At 51.5% G+C, this 24,210-nt stretch overlaps 1 protein-coding gene across 1 annotated transcript in view; it reads left to right on the forward strand.

The window, feature by feature from the left end:
• ablim2 (actin binding LIM protein family, member 2) overlaps positions 1–24,210 on the forward strand; it is an 87,896-nt gene that overhangs the window by 10,789 nt on the left and 52,897 nt on the right. The window contains exons 2-3 of the mRNA XM_056300226.1: positions 1,664–1,837; positions 22,725–22,908. Coding sequence (XP_056156201.1) covers positions 1,664–1,837; positions 22,725–22,908 — 358 coding nt within the window. The remainder of the gene's footprint in view (positions 1–1,663; positions 1,838–22,724; positions 22,909–24,210) is intronic.

The following is a 24,210-nucleotide window of genomic DNA, read 5'->3' on the forward strand; positions in this document are numbered from 1 at the left end:
TGGGGACCGAATAGTCAGAACACCCAGTCTACATGAACACGAGAGAGAGGGAGTGAGAGACAGACAGACAGACAGACAAACAGAGGGAGAGAAACAGACAGAGTGAGAGAGAGACAGATGGAGCATGAGAGAGACAGAGAGAGGGAGAGACAGACAGACAGACAGAGCGAGAGAAACAGACAGAGTGAGAGAGAGACAGACAGACAGAGCGAGAAAAACAGACAGACAGAGGGAGAGAGAAACAGACAGACAGACAGACAGAGTGAGAGAAACAGACAGAGTGAGAGAGAGACAGATGGAGCATGAGAGAGACAGACAGAGAGAGGGAGAGACAGACAGACAGACAGAGCGAGAGAAACAGACAGAGTGAGAGAGAGACAGACAGACAGAGTGAGAAAAACAGACAGACAGAGGGAGAGAGAAACAGACAGAGAGAGTGAGGGAGAGACAGACGGAGCGAGAGAGACAGACAGAGTGAGAGAGGCAGACAGAGAGAGGGAGAGACAGATGGAGCAACAGCGAGAGAGACAGACAGAGAGAGGGAGAGAGAGACAGACAGACAGAGCAAGAGAGACAGACAGACAGAGCGAGAGAGACAGACAGACAGAGCGAGAGAAACAGACAGAGTGAGAGAGAGACAGATGGAGCATGAGAGAGACAAACAGAGAGAGGGAGAGAGAGACAGACAGACAGAGCAAGAGAGACAGACAGACAGACCGAGAGAAACAGACAGAGTGAGAGACAGACAGACAGACAGAGCGAGAAAAACCAGACGGACAGAGGGAGAGAAACAGACAGACAGAGTGAGAGAGAGAGACAGACGGAGCGAGAGAGACACACAGAGGGAGAGAGAGACAGATGGAGCGACAGCGAGAGAGACAGACAGAGTGAAAAACAGACAGAGAGAGGGGGAGGGAGAGAGAGATGGGGGAGAGAGACAGACAGACAGTCAGACAGACAGACAGAGAGAGACGGGGGGAGAGAGAGACGGGGGGAGAGAGAGACAGACAGACAGAGAGAGACAGAGGGGGAGAGAGAGAGAGAGCATAAAGTAACAGTAAGAGAGAGTATCACAATGTGACCAACAAACAAACAAACAAACAAACAAACAAACAAACAAACAAAAAGACACTGAAGCAGACACAAGTTGTTGGTTGAAACCAGGAGAGCAGCGTTACATTACTTCAGAATACTGTCCGTACCTCCACCCCCACCCCCACCCTCACCCTGGATCAGTTCAGTTGTCGAATTTCCCTTTTTTTTAAACCCCAGCGAGGACGAAACCGGTCGGTCAACACCGACCTTTCCCGCGCGGACACAAAGGGGCTCTTATTCGGCCGGCCTCTGGCTGCTGATGAAGGACGCCATGACGTGCATGCATCAGTATGCGGGCGCATTGTCTCGCGGCGCCGATGGAAGGAGAAGGGGAGCAGGAGGTGCCCGAAAGCCTCGCTGTGCCCAGTGGGATGGGAATGGATGCTGGCCCTTTTAAGGTGAACACGTCCTTTCACAGGATTCCTTCCGAGCCGCCGCGGCCGGTCACACGGGAGCGTGCGTGCGAGCGCGAGGGAGCGAGGGGGAATTGACGGCGTTGTTCTTTGTCGTTGGCGCGCTGTGCGTAGCGGTGGCGTGACCTCGCTCTGTGTGTGTCTCCTCCCCACAGTGTTTCAGCAGCAGGCCATCCACAGCCCGCTGGAGCAGCAGAGGCAGAAGCCGGGCGGAGGCGGAGGCGGAGGCGGAGGCCCCATCCCCTGTCAGAACTGCGGCAAGCCGTGCAAGGGGGAGGTGCTGCGAGTCCAGAACAAGCACTTCCACATCAAATGCTTCGTCTGTAAAGGTAACCGACCCACACCCCTGACCTCTGACCCCCCCTGTCGGTGTCCTCCGGCAGCCTCGGAGGGCGCCGTACCGTAGGTTTACGTCTCTGTTGTAAAACTTAAAAGAGAAATATGCCCTCTGATTCAACATTGTGTGTATTGTGTTGCGAGAAATACGGTTAAGCAGTACAAAGTACTTTTAGTTTTTTGAGGTACTATTTTACTGAAGAAGTATTTACTTTACATTACCGATGAGTTCAGTGTTCGGGCATTTCGAACCGCAACGTTGTCCTCCTGCTTCCACGCCACAAATCGGAACTCAAACGCACCAAGCCTCAAATCCACGGCGCCACCCACTGGTGGGAGGGCGCCATTACTTAATTACAGCGCTCACTGGCGTGCACAGACTGGGACATTTTTAAAGACGGTCTGGATAACAGAGTATCGCTTATCGCTGACTATATGCAATCCTGCAGCACCACCTCCGTAACGACAATAACCTTTAGAAACGGTCCTAACTCCAAGCCCAGGAGGACCTCCACCCGTGGAGCACCGCCTGAAAAGAAGCGCAGGAGGCATTTCAGTGCAGGGGCTGGGCTTCCTTTAAATGAGACAGAGCAAGAATGACATTTTCCCTCCTTTTTCTCCCCAATTGTGCCCATCCAACTACCCCACTCTTCCGAGCTTTCCTGGTCTCTGCTCCACCCCCTCTGCTGATCCGGGGAGGGCCGCAGGCTACCACATGCCTCCTCCCATACATGTGGAGTTGCCAGCCGCTTCTTTTCACCTGACAGTGAGGAGCTTCGCCAGGGGGGATGTAGCGCGTGGGAGGATCACGCGATTCCCCCCCCCCCTGAACAGGCGTCCCGACCGACCAGAGGAGGCGCTAGTGCAGCGATACCCACATCCGGCTTCCCACCCGCAGACACAGCCAATTATGTCCGTAGGGACGCCCGACCAAGCCGGAGGTAACACGGGGATTCGAACCGGCGATCCCTGTGTTGCTAGGCAACGGAATAGAGCGCCACACCACCCGGACGCCCCCAAGAATGACGTTATTAAGGCCAAACTCAAATATAAGGGCGGATTGGTGCAGGGGTTTATTAACGTGAACACAAAACAAGCTATTCATAAAGTGAGAACACTAAGTGGTTGTAAACGAATCCCCCATCAACCCACATCCAACACCACTGGCGCCAGGCTGCAGGTACAGGAGCCGACTCTGGTCCAGCTGTTGTCCTTCTGCCACAGCAGCACGGACCGAACGGCCTGGCTGACCAAGCACAGAGCCAGACTTATCTGTGGGTGTGAGTGGATGTCATGTGTTTATGTGTGTGTATGTATAGCTATACGTCGCGGTGTGGTTATCGGCATGTTTCTGTGCGTGTACTGGCTGTGAAAACACATTTCCTGCAGGACGATGAAGACCATCTCTATCTGTATCGAGCTTTTTGAAGAGCAAAAGATGATATGAACTTTGTTAGCAGAAAAGATACAAACATTGATCTTTATGGATTAGTTATCATATGTTATATCATTTCATATCACATAATATGTCATGTCATGTCATGTCATATAATATCACGTCAAGTCATATCATTTCATATCATATATCATATCATGTCATGTCATGTCATGTCATGTCATGTCATGTCATATCATGTCATGTCATGTCATATCATATAATATCACGTCATGTCATATCATTTCATATCATATATCATATCATGTCATGTCATGTCATGTCATATCATGTCATGTCATGTCATATCATATAATATCACGCCATGTCATATCATTTCATATCATATATCATTTCATGTCATGTCATGTCATGTCATATCATATCATGTCATGTCATGCCATATCATATAATATAATATCACGTCATGTCATATCATTTCATTTCATATCATATCATATCATGTCATGTCATGTCATGTCATGTCATATCATATAATATCACGTCATGTCATATCATTTCATATCATATATCATGTCATGTCATGTCATATCATGTCATGTCATGTCATGTCATATAATATAATATCACGTCATGTCATATCATTTCATTTCATATCATATATCATATCATGCCATGTCATGTCATGTCATGTCATGTCATATCATATAATATCACGCCATGTCATATCATTTCATATCATATATCATATCATGTCATGTCATATCATGTCATGTCATGTCATGTCATATCATATCATATAATATAATATCACGTCATGTCATATCATTTCATTTCATATCATATATCATATCATGCCATGTCATGTCATGTCATGTCATGTCATGTCATGTCATGTCATGTCATGTCATGTTATATCATAGCAACGCCAAGGTCAGTGTACTTCTAAGATTACAACGCCTCAAGAACAGAAAGCACTTTTTAGGACATCCGGGTAGCGTAGCGTAGCAGTCGATTCCGTTGCCTACCAACACGGGGATCGGCGGTTCAAATCCCCGTGTTACCTCCGGCTTGGTCGGGCGTGCCTACAGACACAATTGGCCGTGTCTGCGGGTGGGAAGCCGGTGTTCTGGTCGATGCACTAGCATCTAGCGCCTCCTCTGGTCGGTCGAGTCGCCAGTTCGGCGGGGGTGGCGGATAGCGTGATCCTCCCACGCGCTACGTCCCCCTGGTGAAACTCCGCACTGTCAGGTGAAAAGAAGCGGCTGGCGACTCCACATGTATCGGAGGAGGCGTGTGGTAGTCTGCAGCCCTCCCCCGGATCGGCAGAAGGGGGTGGAGCAGCGACCGGGACGGCTCGGAGGGATGGGGTAAAAGGGGAGGAGGGGGAGACAACAAAATACCATTGTTGCACAAAAAGACACTTAAATGTGACGTCAATGCACTCTATTAAAGCCAACCCCAAATGACAAATGCTGTGCATAATGTCAGCCCAGAGTCTGTGGGGGGGGGGGGTTTACAGGCAATAGGTCAGGTCAGAGCGGAGAAGGGCGGAGGTGCAGGCTCATCCGTGTGGTGTTAGGTTAAAGGTTTTTTTTGTGGGTGCATGTGTAGGGTGGTGTCGCCGTGACTGTCCTCGGGGTGGGGTGTAGGTGTCAGATTTTTATGGTGTGAGTACGCATGTCCTCATAAGTGTGCATGTGAATGGGGATAGGTGTGTGTGTGTGTGTGTGTGTGTGTGTGTGTGTGTGTGTGTGTGTGTGTGTGTTCCCCTCCCAGCCCGGCGCGTCTTCCAGTCTCTCACCACTAGCCTTGTGTCAGAGCGCTGTTGTTATCAACACACGCTGCCGTTGCTAGGCGACCGGTGGGGTCGCCACGGTGTCGACAGCTTCCTGGACTTTATCGCATTTATTCTTGCATCAGCGTGCGGCGCCACCAGACTCCCCGTCTGCACATTCCCCCCCCCCACCCTCTTCCCGGAGTGAGAAGATCCTCGCACCCGGGTTTGACTGAACCGGAAGTGGATGGATTTCTCTAAGCCTGATCCCCCTCCGTCCTCCGTCCTTTGTCTTTATCCCTCTTTTTTCTGCCTAACTAGGGTTGGGATGAGTAACGCGTGATGATTACCCGCCTTAGGTTGTGCTCTTTACCTCATGCGTATTCATTACACGCTAATACCAGACGTCATTAGTTCCCAATGACTGGAGGTCGTGATTACGGGGATGGGGATCTGATTCAGGTTTTTGACAAAGGCCCTCGGCTGCCTTTTAGATGCCACTTAATTAGGAAGCGTGGGGTCGCTTAATGAAATGCCAGGCGTTCGGGGGCTGTATTTATACCACGTGGGCTGAACGCTGAGAAGCAGAGCTATGTTGGGGTACTGGTAACCCCACCCTTGAGCCAGCCACCGCTCAGTCGCACTGAAACACCCCCAGAGCCAACGGCCATGCGAGGATATACACCTAATTGCCATGCCCCCACTTAATGTGAGGTACTACCCAGGCGTGCTCTTGTTGCCCCCTGAGTCCTGAGGAGCAGCTGGGTGGGTACCGCGGGCCCGCACGGTTCTTCAGAAATCCCCAGCTGTGGACTGGGCTGGAAACTGAAGACGAGATGCGAAGAGAAATAAACTGTACCAGGTTTACCGAGGATGCGGTTACTCCATCCTCCGTTCGAACCCGGGGCTTCAAAGGGATGAAAGGGGGATTATGCAACGACGGTTTATTTTTCCTCCCGGTTCTGGCCGAGTTCAGCACACTTGCGCTCGCACAGAAGTTGTGTTCTGCAGTCAGCACTCCTCTCTTTGCACCGGCGGTCACCGGGCCTTGCTGCCGGGGGAGCTGCCGGGGGAGCTGCCGGGGGGAGCTGCCGGGGAGCTGCCGGGGGAGCTGCCGGGGGAGCTGCCGGGGGAGCTGCCGGGGAGCTGCCGGGGAGCTGCCGGGGGGAGCTGCCGGGGAGCTGCCGGGGGAGCTGCCGCCCCTGCTGCTTTTCACTGCTTTTCACCATGAATCGAGGTCTCGGTGGGTGAGGGAACCAGTAGAACCAGCTGCGTTAAGCGAGGGTTGGAGTGAAGGCCAGCAGGGTTTGGTGACCTCTGCTTTGGTCATAAGCTGATCAGGTGTTGTGAAATCCGACGTTATCCTCCACGTGATATCTTTAATTTGTGTGACCATTGACAGATTCAGTCCAAGTCAGTGCAAACTCTGACCAAGTGGGCCATACCGAGCTATCAAAGATCACCTGGAGGGGGAGGGGGGGGGGACAGCACATGACCCGCGTCCGTGTTAGCGCCAAATGCAGCTAGCCTGGATGCTAGCCAGCCAGCTAAAAGTGCCGGATCTGATGAGCGATAACCGTTAGCACTTTGCCAGCAATGTGTATTCAACACCAAGCCGTGCAAGCAGATAGCATACATGTTAGCCCCTTTAATCCCCGCCTCGTAGAAATGGTGCAGCTGACGTGCTAACGGAAAGAACGAGTTCCTGAGATATTTAGTGTCACTGCTGAAATCACAGCGCTCTCGACGCCAACCACCAGGAGTAAGTGTCCGTCACATTATAATGGAGTAATCTTCTTTTTTTTTCTCCCCCAATTGTGTTAGCCAATTACCCCATTTCCAGAGCCGTCCTGCCTGGTCGCTGCTCCACCCCCCCTCTGCCGATCCGGGCGGCAGACTACCACATGTCCCCTCCGATACATGTGGAGTCACCAGCCGCTTCTTTTCACCCAACAGTGAGGAGTTTCCCCAGGGGGATGTAGAGCGTGGGAGGATCACGCTATCCCCCCCCCCCCAGTTCAAGTGCCCCGACCGACCAGAGGAGGCGCCCAGGACACATACCCAGATCCGGCTTCCCACACACAGACAAGGCTAATTGTGTCTGTAACCGGCGATCCCCGTGTTGGTAGGCAACGGAATAGACCGCCACGCTACCCGGACGGCTAGCAGTTAGCTTAGCCTGCCCCACTCCCGCCTCCTGTCAGGTTGCCCTCGGTGCTTCCTCTTAGGGCACAGCACCAGGCTGGCTGTGGTCCTCGGGCGGCAGACCAGGCTCCCTCAGCTGATCCGACGCCAGCTCTCCCAGCCAGACACCCTCAACACACCTCCCCGCACTCCGCCAAAAACACCACAGTCAATGCCAGGCGAGACCGCCGCCAGACTGCCGGTCTGCATGGGCTAGCAGTTAGCTTAGCCTGCCCCGCTCCCGCCTCCTGTCAGGTTGCCCTCGGCGCTTACTCCTCGGGCGCAGCGCCGTGGTCCCCGGGCCCACAGGACGCAGCAGACCAGGCTCTCCCAGCCGATCCAGCCCCAGCTCTCCCAGCCATCAAACCAAGACACAAACTTAGACACAGATGTGGGCAAAGACGCTGCGTGGACGGTACCGGGTGAGGCCGCTGCAGACGAGAATTCACGCCGCCATCTTCCCACCCCCTCAAGATGTGCTAGATTGCAGCTTAGGGCAGCGGTGTTTGACACTAATTGATGCCTCGGTGGCAGTAAGGATCAGCACCGAGCTGCGCTTATGAGGAGGGACGTTATGTTTAGGCACCGCACGCGGGTGGCGCTATATCCTGTTTACGTCTGCGTCTCAGACGCCTCGAGCACACAGCGGGACACGCCTACATGGAAAGGCCCGAAGCAGCTTGGCACACATCAGTCTTTTACCCCTGATCGGTTTTTCACGTGTGTGAAGGGCCGTCACGTCATCCCAACACAATGGGGGGAGTGAATACACAGCCGCCAGCAACAGGCGCGGACACGCCCTAGCGTTCGCAGGCTCAGAGCACGAACTAATCACCGGGGTATGAAGAATTTGGTCCAAACACGGGGGAAAATTCTCCTCTTTGCTCTCGAACTCCTCCCTCCCTCTTGCTCCCTCACATGTCGGCTTACCATCTCATACATACCTGATGGATGTACTCGCAGCACCCACACCCATCCAGGAAAACAGTTTATATATATATATATATATATATATATATATATATATATATATATATATATATATATATATATATATATATATATATAATATATATGATCAGTCTTCTGCTGCCCGAAATAGTTTTTTTCCTCAAAGCACAAGTAACGCAACGCAAAGTAAAAATAACCCAAGCCGGCACTTCCTAACCAGAAAGGACACCAACTGTGTGAAATGTCACTCATCCATATCGTTATTACAGCCGGGGCCAGCTGCATGGCTTCCTGGAAGTCAGCGCGGTCGACAGGCGCGGTCAGTCACGTGCTCGGGCCCTGCTGGACAGAACGTGGGGGGGGACGGAGAGGGTCGAGGGAGAGGGTCCGCGGTGCAACAATAGCAGCTGGCTGTGATGAGCTCACTGGGGTGTGGGCTGTTGGACCGTCTCCTTCTTGGAAGGAGCCTGGCTAGAACATAGCCAAGGGGCTGTGTGTCTACGTCATGTAGCCAAGAGTGTTTAACACACACACACGCACACACACACGCACACACACACACGCAGAGGCATGCATGCAACCCCCCCCCCACACACACACACACACTACACACAGGTGCATACATGCACACACGCACACACACGCACACACACACTACACACAGGTGTATGCATGCACACACACACACACACACACACACACACACACACACACACAGGCATGCATGCAACCCCCCCCCCCACACACACACACTACACACAGGTGCATACATGCACACACACGCACACACACACTACACACAGGTGTATGCATGCACACACACACACACACACACACACACACACACACACACACACACACACACACTACACACAGGTGTATGCATGCACACACACACACACACACACACACACACACACACACACACACACACACACACACACACACACAGAGGCATGCATGCAACCCCCCCCACACACACACACACACTACACACAGGTGCATACATGCACACACACACACACACACACACACACACACACACACACACACACACACACACACACACACACACACACAGGTGCATGCATGCACACACATGCACGCACACACACACACATAGAGGCATGCATGCACCCCCCCCACACACACACACAGATTGGTGAGACGAGAAAACACGCACACACACACACGCGCTCGCATGCACTTGAGGGAAGAGGAGGGTCAGTCAAACGTGTCATTGCACACACAACCTGTAACAGCACAGCCACCTGCAGGAACTCCCTTCCATACATAGAGCGAAAGCTCTTGTTTTATCTCCTAGTGGACCAAATTCTGCCTGACTCAGAATAAGTGAACAAGTGTGTGTGTGTGTCTGCGTGTGTGCATGCGTGTGTGTGTCATTTCCCAGCGATACACACACATAGAACGCTTGCGTCCCTCGGCTATTGCCCTGGCAGATAGATCTCTGCTTGGAGTTCAGCCCCGTGTATGGGGAGGCAGGTGGCGGGCTGGAGTGAAACAGGACTGTGTTGCTTGTTAGGAAATCAACCAGGGAAATGTCAAGGCCAGCTCCGTGACTGCCCAAATCAATATCAGCAGGCCCAAGATTGCAAAGTCAAAGTCATGACTTAGACAGAGTACGTGCAAAGACAGACACACATGGTAACACTTGCACGCATTGGCAGTCAACATAACACACGAGGTGTGGTCAAGGTTACTCGGTGCAGTAAGCGCACAACATATCGATGTTTCATACTGAACTGTATTGGATACCATGTAACGACCATGAATGGGTAGACTCGCTAGCCGATTGGCTAACGGGTCAGACCCTTCCAGCGTAGCGAATACGGCAGCAGCCGGGACACGAACCCGGGCCGCGACCGCGCTAACCACTCAATTAAAGGGTCCGAACCGTTAGCCAACTGGCTAGCGAGTCTACACATCCGGGGTCGTTACACTACCCCCCTCCTCCGGGAAGCGCGTCCCTGCGCTTCAGCATACCAGCTCCCTCACGCCTCTGGGCTCACGCGCTTTGGATGGCCTCACCATCCCACTTCCGACACCAATGCAGAGAATTCTGGGGGCAGCCAGGAATCCGCCGCAGCCGGGACGCGAACCCGGGTCTCCCGCACCACGGGAGCCTACGCTAACCAGTCAGCTGAAGGGTCCAAACCGTTAGCCAAGGGCTAGCGAGTCTACACATCCGGGGTCGTTACACTACCCCCCTCCTTCGGCAAGCGCGTCCCTGCGCTTCAGCATACCCGCTCCCTTACGCCTCTGGGCGCACGCGCTTCGGATGGCCTCACCATCCCACTTCCGACACCAATGCAGAGAATTCCGGGGGCAGCCAGGAATCCGCCGCAGCCGGGACGCGAACCCGCGTCTCCCGCACCACGGACAACAACGTTAACCAGTGGACTAAAGGGTCCGACCCGTTAGCCAAGGGCTAGCGAGTGTATTCCTCCGTGATCGTTACACTACCCCCCCCCTCCTTCGGGAATGTAGCGAATTCAGGGGCAGCCGGGAATCGCCGCAGCCGTTCGGAACGCCCGCACCACGGGAGCCTACGCTAACCAGTCAGCTGAAGGGTCCAACCCGTTAGCCAAGGGCTAGCGAGTCTACACACCCGTGGTCGTCACACTTGAATAAGACACACACACACACACACACACACACACAAACACAAAGACGCACAATAGATGGATAAGAGCATGCATGGTGGCTCGACTGAATGGGATCCATCTCTCCATCTCCCTCCCTGGTGGACCACACAATGGACATGAACAGCAAAGTTTTGCCTCAAAATAACACCAAAAAGCAAGCAAACTATGTACATCCTCTGACGTCAGTGGAGGACAGAAGGAAGTGGATCTTAGGATTCCTGTGTTCCCCCCGAGCAGAAAATCTATGGGCTATATGACAGGAAGCAGCGCTTTGATTTAGCTGTGAACGGAGTTCCTCGCAGATGCACTGGGTGAGTTTATTGTATCATGTAAAGGCCCTGTCTCTCCAGCAGCCATGAAAACCGTGCCCCCCTCTTTTACTGGCGCTGTGATAAGAGTCCCAGGTTTATTGCCCTGTTATGAGTGTGTTGTCAGAATACCTTATCCATCCCCAAGGGGACGCTGGGTCCTATTACAGACACTCGTGTTCTACTAACGAGAAGGGGGGGGGGACACAAAAAAACTAACAAGATACAAGATAACAAGAAAATAGAAACAAACAGAAACAAGCAAAACAAAAACAGGTCGAAATACACGATGAAATAAGAAATAGAAATAAGAACAAAATATGAGATGGGTAGTTTGGTGCCCAAGGATGTGAGTATCAGCGAGAGAGAGCGAGAGAGAGAGAGATCTGAGAGGCCACACACAAAGTGAGCCCCTGAAATGTCCTCAACTTTGTGATGAAGAAAGCGACACAGAGGAAACCGACAACCTGTGAACAGCAGCATAAAGGTACAGAGATTGAAAAGGGAGACAAATATCAACAAAAATATCTATTATACCACAAAAAAGAGAAGAAAAGAGGCTGATAAAGAAAAACAGGAAAAAGACAAGAAAAGAAACAGAAGACACTTCATCTGCAACATTGGAAGAAGTGAAACAAAATCAAATTTAAAAGAACGATTGGCCTAAAACGTCAAAAAAAAGTAGCTAATCTTGTGATCCTGGCAGTTGGAGCAGAGAGTGTTACCATAGAGATGGAGTCAAACAGCAACAGCAGACAGGTAGACTACCTGCTAGCTGTAGCAGTGCTAGACAGGTAGACTACCCTGCTAGCTGTACCAGTGCTAGACAGGTAGACTACCCTGCTAGCTGTAGCAGTGCTAGACAGGTAGACTACCCTGCTAGCTGTAGCAGTGCTATACAGGTAGACTACCCTGCTAGCTGTAGCAGTACTAAACAGGTAGACTACCCTGCTAGCTGTAGCATTGCTAGACAGGTGGAATACCCTGCTAGCTGTAGCAATGCTAGACAGGTAGACTACTCTGCTAGCTGTAGCAGTGCTAGACAGGTAGACTACCCTGCTAGCTGTAGCAGTGCTAGACAGGTGGAATACCCTGCTAGCTGTAGCAGTGCTAGACAGGTAGACTACCCTGCTAGCTGTAGCAGTGCTAGACAGGTGGAATACCCTGCTAGCTGTAGCAGTGCTAGACAGGTAGAATACCCTGCTAGCTGTAGCAGGGCTAGACAGGTAGATTACCCTGCTAGCTGTAGCAGTGCTAGAGCCAAGAAAAAACACAAAGAGGAAACACTCTTGGCCAATACAGAGAAACTGTTTTTTGACTACATCTTTTATGACAACAAAAAGATTAAAAAAAACAAAAACAACCTCCTCTTCCATACGGAGGACATCAGCGTGTGGAAACAGTTAATCTGTAAAAACTACACACACATTGCCAAAGAAGGCATTGGTTGTGGTGGCCACTTAACTGTGTGTCAAGACGAAACTCTAGACACAGACAACCCCCTGCTCACCATTACCTACTATACTAAAAGAGGTACAGTGCTGATACAAGGAAATGAGGCAAACCTCAACTCCTTTGAGGAACTCTTCCCCAAGATGAAGGCAGAAACTGAGAGAGAGCGACCCAACAGCAGCACTGTAGCAGGAGACACAGCGTCAGAACAGGAAGAGGAGGATGACAGCGTGGTCCCAGAGGTCACAGAACCAGACCAAACCAACCACCAGTCCATCTGGCCCCACCCATCCAACACCCCCCAAATTCCTTCAACAACTAAGACAGAGCCTGTCCCTCCTGGAGCTGGACTTCACTGAGTTCAGGGAGCTCACTTTGGCCAGGCTAACTGAGTCTGACACCACCCAACAGCTGAGACACGAGCTCCAGCAGCTGAAGCAGGACAGCCAGGAGACCATGGCAGAGCTGATGAGGGGGAACCAGAAAACCACCTCAGAGCTGAAGGAGACCCAGAAGAGACTCAGACAGCTGACACAGACCGTACGAGAGCTGGAGGAGGAGAATAGCTCCCTACGAGCCCAGGCCCTGACATTAAAGGAAGATACAGCTAACAGAGACTTGACCTTCAGCAAGAGAGCTACAAGAGATGAAGGAGCAACCCCAGGAGAAGAGCTGTCATGTATATTCATCCGGCTGAACACATGCCACTGTCCCAACACACACCCTCTCCCCTGCTGCTAAACCACCAGCTCCTCCCGACCCCAGCAACTCCCCCACCCCACCGCCTTCGCCTACTTCTCCAAACCTGTACATAAATGAACTTGCAGACCAGCTGGACCATTCAGCAGCTCCGGGCTTCACACTCTAGGACGCAGAGATTAAATACCTGCTTTATGCAGATGACCTTATTCTGTTGTCCCCAACCAGTGATGGTCTTCAACATAACCTGTCCATCCTAGGAAAATACTGTCAAAACTGGGCATCGGATGTAAACTTTTAGAAAACCAAAATCATGATCTTTCAGAAAAAAACCCCCAGATGCCTTGAAAACAAATACCACTTCGCTTTGAATAGCACCCTAATTGAACACACACAAAAAAACTATACGTACCTCGGTCTGTCCATATCTGCATCAGGAAGTTTCAGTGTGGCAATATGCACACTCAAAGAAAAGCATGCAGGGCAATGTATGCATTAAAAACCAAATTATTAAAGGTTAAGATTCCAGTTAGAGTCTGGACAAAAATATTTGATGATGTTATTTTACCCATAGCTTTGTATGGAAGTGAGGTCTGGGGCCCGCTCAGTGGATTGGAGCTTGGCTCATGGGACAAACACCCGATAGAGGCCCTCCACGCTGAATTCTGCAGAAAAATATTAAATGTTCAAAGGAAGACACCAAATAACGCCTGCCGAGCAGAACTGGGCCGTTTCCCACTACTTGTTAAACATCCCAAAATGGGCCATAACATTTTGGATGCATCTAAATTCAAGCCCAAAAGACACCCTTCACTTCAAGGCATAAAAAAACCCAAGAGCTGAACCCTGAAAACAGTCCCCTCAGTCAGCTGATACCAGCAGCAGAATAAAACAAATTATGAATCAGTCAAAAGATCTGTGTTGGGAACATTGGAGAAATGAAACTAAAACCCAGAGTACACCAAGCTGTTATTTGACCCTAAACAGAGAATATAGACTGGCCGAGTACCTCCGCTCTGCCAGAGATACGAAGCAGAGACCACATACAGGCTCAGTGACCACCAGCTGGCCATAGAAACAGGAAGACACAGACCAACATGGCCGCCCAGAGAGGAGCGTATATGTGGCCACTGCTGGGCAGGGGGAGGTAGAAACAGAGATGCACCTCCTCCTCCTCCACTGTGGGAAGTTCTCGTCAGTAAGACACTTCCACTTCGGGGGAAATAGCCAAGAAAACACCAAACTTCCTACTGTTAAGCCCCGAGGAGGAGCTGGCAGTTCTCCTGGTGAAGGAACAGCAGCTCCTCTGGCAGCTAAACACGGATCTGCTGCCACAGCCTGGGGGACTCACAACCACTGTGAGACCCCCATGATATACTATGCTGCTGAGTCACTGCACTCAGCTGTACTGTATGGCAGTGAGGAAAACAGGGGTTGACTGCTTAGGTGGGCAAAGATACGGAGCATGCTTATGTATTAATGTGTGATGTCATGTGAACTTGATGTGTGTTTAATATGTGATGTCATGTTTTAGTCTTTTGCAAACTGCTTTGGCAATGGCGTGTTTTCTGTTCATGCCAATGAAGCTCCTTGAGTTTGAATTTGAGAGGGAGAGCGAGAGAGCAAGAAAGAGACAGAGACACAGAGGGAGACAGAGGGAGAGAGAGAGAGAGAGAGACAGCGAGGAAGAGAGAGAGAGAGAGATGGTGAGGGAGAGCAAGAGAGAGAGGAAGGGACAGAGAGACAGACAGAAAGAGAGAGGGAGAATGTGAGAGAGAGGGGAAGCGAGACAGACAGAAAGAGACAGAGAGGAAGAGAGAGACAGAGACACAGAGGGAGACAGAGACAGAGAGAGAGAGAGAGAGAGAGAGAGCGAGGAAGAGAGAGACGGTGAGGGAGAGCAAGAGAGAGAGGAAGGGACAGAGAGACAGACAGAAAGAGAGAGGGAGAATGTGAGAGAGAGGGGAAGCGAGACAGACAGAAAGAGACAGAGAGGAAGAGAGAGACAGACACAGAGAGAGAGAGAGAGAGAGAGAGAGAGAGAGAGAGAGAGAGAGAGAGAGAGAGAGAGAGAGAGAGAGAGAGAGAGAGAGACGGTGAGGGAGAGCAAGAGAGAGAGAAAGGGACAGAGAGACAGACAGAAAGAGAGAGGGAGAGTGTGAGAGAGAGGGGAAGCGAGACAGACAGAAAGAGACAGAGAGGAAGAAAGAGACAGAGACACAGAGGGAGACAGAGAGAGAGAGACAGCGAGGAAGAGAGAGAGAGAGACGGTGAGGGAGAGCAAGAGAGAGAGAAAGGGACAGAGAGACAGACAGAAAGAGAGAGGGAGAGTGTGAGAGAGAGGGGAAGCGAGGCAGACAGAAAGAGACAGAGAGGAAGAGAGAGACAGACACACAGAGAGAGAGAGAGAGAGAGAGAGAGAGAGAGAGAGAGACAGTGAGGAAGAGAGAGAGAGACGGTGAGGGAGAGCAAGAGAGAGAGAAAGGGACAGAGAGACAGACAGAAAGAGAGAGGGAGAGTGTGAGAGAGAGGGGAAGCGAGGCAGACAGAAAGAGACAGAGAGGAAGAGAGAGAGAGACAGCGAGGAAGAGAGAGAGAGAGACAGTGAGGGAGAGCAAGAGAGAGAGACAGAGAGACAGACGAAAGAGAGACAACGTGCGAGAGAGAGAGGAAGCGAGACAGACAGAAAGAGACAGACAGGAAGGGAGAGAGAGACAGCGAAAGAGACAGCGAGGGAGAGCAAAAGTGTGAGAGAAAGAGAGAGAGAGAGAGAGAGGGAGGGAGAAAGAGAGAGAGAGAGAGACAGAGAGAGGGAGAAAGACAGAGAGAGAGAGAGAGGGAGGGAGGGACAGGGTGAGAGAGTGTGTATGTGTGTGAGGGAGAGGTATAGTCATAGGGAAAAGCTACTGACTTGTATTCAAACCAAAAATCGCCCTCAAACATGAACACTTACACAATATAACCCCTACACACCCACAGACACACACACACACCCAGACACACACCCACACACACCCACACACATACACACACACACACACACACCCTCCATGTAACTATACACATAGATTTCCCATGTTCAAGCCCCATCGGCCCTCTCGTGTATGGGTGTTGTGGATCGCCTCGGCTCAGCTTCTGGCCCGCGGACCTCACGACTAATTGGCTAATTGCACCATCATGATCTCAACTTTGAGTTTGAGTGATCACATCCTCCGTTGTCATGGTGATGGAATGCTCTCAGAATGATGAAGTCGCTTCTTGGAAGCCATTTAATCGGGTCCAGTGTGTGTGTGCGTGTGTGTACGTACGTGCAAGTGCATGTGTGTGTGTGTGTGTGTGTGTGTGTGTGTGTGTGTGTGTGTGTGTGTGTGTGTGGGCATGCACGTGTTGTAAAATGGAGGACTTCGCGTGTCTGTTGTTCGTCAGCGTGTGTTGCTCTCGGAGTGTTAAATGTGCGTTACTCTATCTTACGGCCACGCTCTTGACGCGGAGCTCCTGATTTGATCTGATTTGATTTGACGGCGGTTGGCAAAGGGCAGCAGCCTAAAATAGTGCGGGGTTTAACCTACTTTGTCCACTACCACATCTGAAGTGAATGCAAGATGGGAGAACAGAGGGCGGGATTGTCGGAGGGATGAGTAAAGGATGAGAGGAAGATAGCTTGATGGCTTCCATTAGAGATGATGGAAAGGCAGACAGGAACAGTCTCTGTTGGCGGCAATATGTCAGCTGGCTGAGTTCATTTATGTGAAGCACTCACACACACACACACTGACTCACAAACACACACACACACACACGGGAATAACAAGCACATTCATTTTCGTTAGATCCATTTTAAGTGACTGGCTTTGTACTTTTCGCAGTCCATGCAATACTATGTGTGTGTTATCGGAGCTACGCTGGAGTTGCGCGGGACACTGTAGAAGGACAGATTTGCTGTTGTCTTCAGCAGGATGCAGTGCTGCTATCTATAAATGATAGATGGGCTTTATCCTTTGCGTAAATGACGGAGCTCGCGGGGTTGTTTGCTGGCTGCCTTGGCTGCTACTGCTTTCGCAACCGAGCTGCACGGCAGTAAGGGGAGGAGAGTTGCCCTGCTGCAGGGAGCCGTGTGCCATATGGCGCCACAGGTATAAATAACACGGACTGAAACAGGAGATGAAAGGAATTCCACTCAAGATTCTGACTGAGGATTTCTGTCTCGGTGTCTCACTCTCCCTTTCCGTCTCAACCTCTCGCAGCCCGTGACCCCCTTTTTTCTCTGGGAATCTGTCTTCCTCTCGATCCTGTCAAACATAACAGGTGCAATCCTGTAAACATAGCAGGTGCAATCCTGTAAACATAGCAGGTGCGATCCTGTAAACATAGCAGGTGCGATCATGTAAACATAGCAGGTCCGATGCTGTCAAACGTAGCAGGTGCGATCATGTAAACGTAGCAGGTGCGATCATGTAAACATAGCAGGTGCGATCCTGTAAACATAGCAGGTGCGATCCTGTAAACATAGCAGGTGCGATCATGTAAACATAGCAGGTGCGATCCTGTAAACATAGCAGGTGCGATCATGTAAACATAGCAGGTGCGATCCTGTAAACATAGCAGGTGCAATCCTGTAAACATAGCAGGTGCAATCCTGTAAACATAACAGGTGCGATCATGTAAACATAGCAGGTGGGATCCTGTAAACATAGCAGGTGCGATCCTGTAAACATAGCAGGTGCGATCCTGTAAACATAGCAGGTCCGATGCTGTCAAACGTAGCAGGTGCGATCATGTAAACATAGCAGGTGCGATCCTGTAAACATAGTAGGTCCGATGCTGTCAAACGTAGCAGGCGCAATCATGTAAACATAGCAGGTGCGATGCTGTAAACATAGCAGGTGCGATCCTGTAAACATAGTAGGTCCGATGCTGTCAAACGTAGCAGGTGCAATCATGTAAACATAGCAGGTGCAATCCTGTCAAACATAGCAAGTGCGATCATGTCAAACATAGCAGGTGCGATCCTGTCAAACATAGCAGGTGCGATCATGTAAACATAGCAGGTGCGATCCTGTAAACATAGTAGGTCCGATGCTGTCAAACGTAGCAGGTGCGATCATGTAAACATAGCAGGTGCGATCCTGTAAACATAGCAGGTGTGATCCTGTCAAACATAGCAGGTACAATTCTGTAAACATAGTAGGTCCGATGCTGTCAAACGTAGCAGGTGCAATCATGTAAACATAGCAGGTGCGATCCTGTAAACATAGCAGGTGTGATCCTGTCAAACATAGCAGGTGCGATCCTGTCAAACGTAGCAGGTCCGACCGATCCTGTCAAATGTAGTAGGTCCGATCCTGTCAAACAAGCCGGTGCGAGCCTGTCAAACATAGCAGGTGCACACCAAGTAAGAACATATATCTCAATATGTTTTCTGGAGACGAGGTGTAAATGGATGCAGCACGCGTTGCAAGCACAGCGGGATCGGACCCCGTCCGGAAGTGCTGTGGCACCGTGGCCGTTTCTGACTCCCAATCAGCCAGATGTCGTTGCAGTAATGCAGTTCGTACTGCGTGCTGTGCTCACGTCGGTGACATAGTAACCTGTGGTGTTGACATAGCGTCCTGCAGCTAGTAGTAGTAGTAGTTAAACAGGAATTGAGGACCCAAAATACAGACGCGGTATGAAACAAAAGGAAAGACGAGGGTGTCAGGACCACACAAGGACACATGGCGGTACGGTCTGACGACCAACAAACTAAGCAGCCGAACTTAAATACAAGGATATATAATTGAAAAATCAACAACAGCTTTGGGGCAAATGGGTAACCGATGGAAACTGGACTGGACTCTGGACTGGAATGGTGTCAGATAGCAGGGCGTGAGATGCAGGAAACACGGCTGGAGGGGTCTGACACCCGGGAGCGGCCATGACAGTGACATTCGCAGCTGTTGTTTACAAGACTGTGGGAAAATGACATGCGGCTGTCTTAGAGATATTACGGTAAAAAAGTCACCTCTTCAGTGAAGGTGATCACAATGATGAAGATGTTTTTTTAGCGTCAGTATTGTTTCTGGTGTTGATAGACTGCCTACTCGTCTTTGGATAGCACAAGCAGACATGGCATTTGAGAACAATGTGGACAGATTGCAGACATCAGGAACACAAATACCAGGCGGGAATGCAAAGCGTTTTATCAGATTTGTCCTTATTCAGACAATGTCGTTAGATACAGATCCCATGCTCATAGTGAATGGGGTCTGTCTGTCCTTCTATCGCACTGTGACTTTTCCAAAATACTGTTACAAGGAAATCTGTCACAGACCCTGTCTCTGTTTTGTTTTTGGTTTTTGTTTTTTAATGTGGATGAAGTTTCTATATTAGTTTGCTAGCTGTGCTTGTCACAAATCTGTTGTGTTACTGCCCTACCAAAAAGAGAGATTGTTGAAGGTTTAGGTACAGCCCGATCAAGGGAGACCGACTCCATATCCACTTCCGGTGTGGGAAGATGGCGGCGCGAGTTCATGTTTGCGGCGGCCTCACCCAGTACCGTCCATGCAGTGTCTTTGTCCACGTCTGCGTCTAAGTGTGTCTTGGTTTGATGGCTGGGAGAGCTGGTGCTGGATCAGCTGGGAGAGCCTGGTCTGCTGCGTCCTGTGGGCCCACGGACCACGGCCTTGACCGGAGCTGCGCCCGAAGAGGAAACACCGAGGGCGGTCTGACAGGACGCGGAAGCGGGGCGGGCTAAGCTAACTGCTAGCCCATGCAGACCGGCGGTTCCGACAGTCATCCTGGCTGGCGGTCGTTCTCCTGGACAGTGAATTTCTTGTTTAGTTTGGCTATGTGTGTTAGTTTGGACATGTGTGTTAGTTTGGCTATGTGTGTTCTTGTAGTTTTTGGATGTGTTTTTGTCTTTGTGTTCATTTCATGCATGACATGATATAACAAAGTATTTCTGGTTCTGGTTCTGATTCTGTCGTCCCTCTCTCCCCCTGCCGTAACCACACAGCTTTCCATTCTGCTGTTGTTTACTCCGGGGGGGGGGGGGGGAGTCCGGAGCATTAGCTCATTTGAACACATAGCCGGCCATCTGAACCGGATATGAGGAAGCCGCTTGGCTCACGCCGCAGCATCGTGGACCAATGAGAAGAGACCGGCCGCTGGAAACTATGTCACCCACTTCCTGGGAAAACATTGGAGGCTCATTGTTTTGGTTGTTTTATTGGCTGGCTGCAACCCTGGGAGAGCTCGATAACAGCTCGTGCACAAGGTGGACAGAGTTTGTCCAGCGCGTTGTCCAACGTTTTTTACAAGTGGGTCACGGACGGGAGGGGTTGTTGTGCAACTAGGAGGGGAAATGTGAAGGTTAGCGGTGAGAATTCATGCTACCAGACCTGCAAACTATGCATTTTCCTGAAGCGTGTTTGGTTTTGAATTTCTTTTTTTTTTTTTTTTGCCCTACTTTTTATTAAAATTAAACTGTTGGTTTTTGGATTCGTTCCCGTTTTGAAGTCGTAGCCAAGCATGAAAAGCAGGAATTTGCAGGTTTTTCCTGCAACAGCAGCGAGACGTGGACTTGTTGGTGTTGTTCCGGCAGTGCCTTGTAGATGCAAACATGTGGATTTAAAGAGCTGTCCTTTGCGTTGCCTCCGCTGCGGGGGGGGGGGCATAAACAGCGAGGCGTAACGCACTACTTTCAGAGAAAACAGAAGGCAGGAGCGTAGTAAAAACCCCTCCGTTTTGCCCGGGAGGCGCTGTGCTTGCACCACAGCAGTAAAAGGGCAAGTTAACCAAAACCAAAGCGACCCAATAACCGCTCCCCTTCTGCAGACAACAACAGGTATAATGAACGAGGGGGCTTGTAAACAGGTCTCGGGTTGTGGACGGGAGGGAAGGTGGTCCGGGTTTACAGGGCTGCCGCTGTTCTGCGGCGGATGTGCTGCAGCGTGTTATACGGCGCTGTCAGTAGGACGCGGCTGCAGGCGAGGTGCGACTTCAGTTTACACAGAGACGTTAATGAGAGCCAAGAAACCTGCAGGCAGTGGTGCAAATGTGTGTGTGTGTGTGTGTGTGTGTGTGTGTGTGTGTGTGTGTGTGTGTGTGTGTGTGTGTGTGTGTGTGTGTGTGAAGGTTTGCATATAGCAGTCTCATCCACATGTTACACAGGAGTGTTACCACATACCTTCACACAATCCTGCAAAAGTGTGTGTGCGCGCGCGCGTTTGCGTGGGTTTATGTACTGGCGCGTGCACGTGCGCGCGTGCACGTGCATGCATATGTGTGTGTGTGTGTGTGTGTGTGTGTGTGCATAGACAGCGCAGGGTGTTGAAAGTTCACGGAGCAGTCCCGGGGCAGAAAGCAGGCAGCACAACAACTCCGTCCTTTTTCTCTCCGTCGGTTTTCTAAGAAGGGAGGCGGGGGGGAGGCAGGAGAGGAAGTCCTATCAGTGGCTGGGTGAAAAGGTGGGAAAAAAAAAGAAAAAGAAAGGAGCGACTTTGTTTTTGCTAAAGGAGTGGAAACAGGGAGTGAGGCTTCCCCTGGGGCGCGCCCCTCTGTGATGTCATGGGGATGTGTGCGTTTCTATTATGTGGTTGCCACGGTCCTGCTTCAGCTGGCTTGCCGTGGGAATGAGAGAGAGAGAGCGAGAGAGAGAGAGAGAGAGAGAGAGAGAGAGAGAGAGAGAGAGAGAGAGAGAGAGAGAGAGAGAGAGCGAGAGAGAGAGAGAGAGAGAGAGAGAGAGTGAGCGAGAGAGCGAGAGAGAGAGTGTGAGAGAGAGAGCGAGAGAGAGAGAGAGAGAGAGAGAGAGAGAGAGTGAGCGAGAGAGTGAGAGAGAGAGAGCGAGAGAGAGAGAGAGAGAGCGAGAGAGAGAGAGAGAGAGAGTGAGAGAGAGAGAGAGCGAGAGAGAGAGAGAGAGAGATTTATAAAAGTGATTGTTTTTTGGTGATTTTCAATATCTTTAAACATGCCCATTCTTACTCACACACACACACACACACACACACACACACACACACACACACACACACACACACACACACACACACACACACACTCAGGAGCGAGCGTGCTCAGAGGCCCACGTCAGTAACAGGGCTGAGTGCTGAACTGTCAGGCGGTTTGACAACTCGTACGTCATGACAGCCGATGAAGAACGGCCGTCCTGTCGGCGTTTCGTGACGTCATCTGAACGAGGACGTCATCGCATCACTCGCCCTGGGAGGAACAAAGCGCCGCGTGGCGAAAATGATCATGAATTATGGTGTTCGTGACTCTTCGTGTTACGTCGGTCCGTTCATCTTGATGAGGAATTTCTGCTTCTTTGCCCATTTAATCACCTCATGTTCGGTCCGTTCTGATGATCTCTCCCCTTTGTTCTCTCTGTCCTCCCATCCCTCCTTCCTGTCTCTGTCCCTCTTCCCCCTCCCCCCCCCCGCCACATTCCTCCCATCCCTCCATGTGCAGTGTGCGGCAGTGACCTGGCCCAGGGCGGCTTCTTCGTGCGCCAGGGGGACTACATCTGCACGCTGGACTACCAGCGGCTCTACGGCACGCGCTGCTTCAGCTGCCAGGAGTTCATCGAAGGGGAGGTGGTGTCCGCCCTCGGCAAGACCTACCACCCCCGCTGCTTCGTCTGCGCCAGCTGCAAGTAAGACATGGCTTAGCTTGGACCCCCCCCCACCCCACCCCCCGGCGGTTCATGGGCCTGTGTTCTGGAGGTTAGAGCAGGACAGTGATGGGTTGTAATGACGACCCGAGGGGAGACGGAACACGTGTCGTTTGGGTCCCAGGGTCACGCAGTTTATAGGAAAGATGGATAGAAAGACAGCGGTTTGGCCAAGTGAGAAGGGGGGAGGGAGGGGGAGGGACTGCAACGGCTCTGCGGTATCTGTCACAGAGGACCCCCGTCAGAACCAGAATCAGAAGCAGGATCAGGAACACTTTATTTGTGCTTTCATTTCGTGCACTTGCGCACATCGTTTCCCCCAGCCCCCGCAGCAGCGCAACACAAAGACAGCAACACATATCCAGACTACAAGAAGTACAACACATATATACAAACTAACACACATATCCAAACTAAACAACAACAAAAAGATCACTGTCCAGGAGAACGAACGCCAGCCAGGATGACTGTCGGAACAGCCGGTCTGCATGGGCTAGCGGTTAGCTTAGCCTGCCCCGCTTCCGCGTCCTGTCAGACCGCCCTCGGTGTTTCCTCCTCGGGCGCAGCTCCAGGCAGGGCCGGTCTGCATGGGCTAGCAGTTAGCTTAGCCTGCCCCGCTTCCGCGTCCTGTCAGACCGCCCTCGGTGTTTCCTGTTCGAGCGCAGCTCCAGGCAGGGCCGGTCTGCATGGGCTAGCAGTTAGCTTAGCCTGCCCCCGCTTCCGCGTCCTGTCAGACCGCCCTCGGTGTTTCCTCCTCGGGCGCAGCTCCAGGCAGGGCCGGTCTGCATGGGCTAGCAGTTAGCTTAGCCTGCCCCGCTTCCGCGTCCTGTCAGACCGCCCTCGGTGTTTCCTGTTCGGGCGCAGCTCCAGGCAGGACCGTGGTCCCTGGGCCCACAGGACGCAGCAGACCAGGCTCTCCCAGCCATCAAACCAAGACACAAACTTAGACGCAGACGTGGACAAAGACGCTGCATGGACGGTACCGGGTGAGGCCGCCGCAAACGGGAATTTGCGCCGCCATCTTCCCACAGATCACACGTGGATGCCGCAGTGAGCGCCCGTCCCTCCTCAGCCCCTGCGCGCAGCTTTTTCAAAAAGTAGAACTGAATAGACTCCCTGTCCTGCAGAAGTCACGGAGCACCATCGGCTGTTCGCAGGAGCGCTGCTTTCATCTGCTCACGGCCAGAGGACACCAGAACTAGACTTCGTGAAACAAGACGTCTTTTCAGGGCCATGGCACAATAGTAGCGCGTTTGGGACGAAGATCCCGCAGTGGGAAGTGAG

The sequence above is a fragment of the Lampris incognitus genome, chromosome 20 (assembly GCF_029633865.1).
Source record: "Lampris incognitus isolate fLamInc1 chromosome 20, fLamInc1.hap2, whole genome shotgun sequence".
In the NCBI taxonomy this organism is placed as follows: domain Eukaryota; kingdom Metazoa; phylum Chordata; class Actinopteri; order Lampriformes; family Lampridae; genus Lampris; species Lampris incognitus.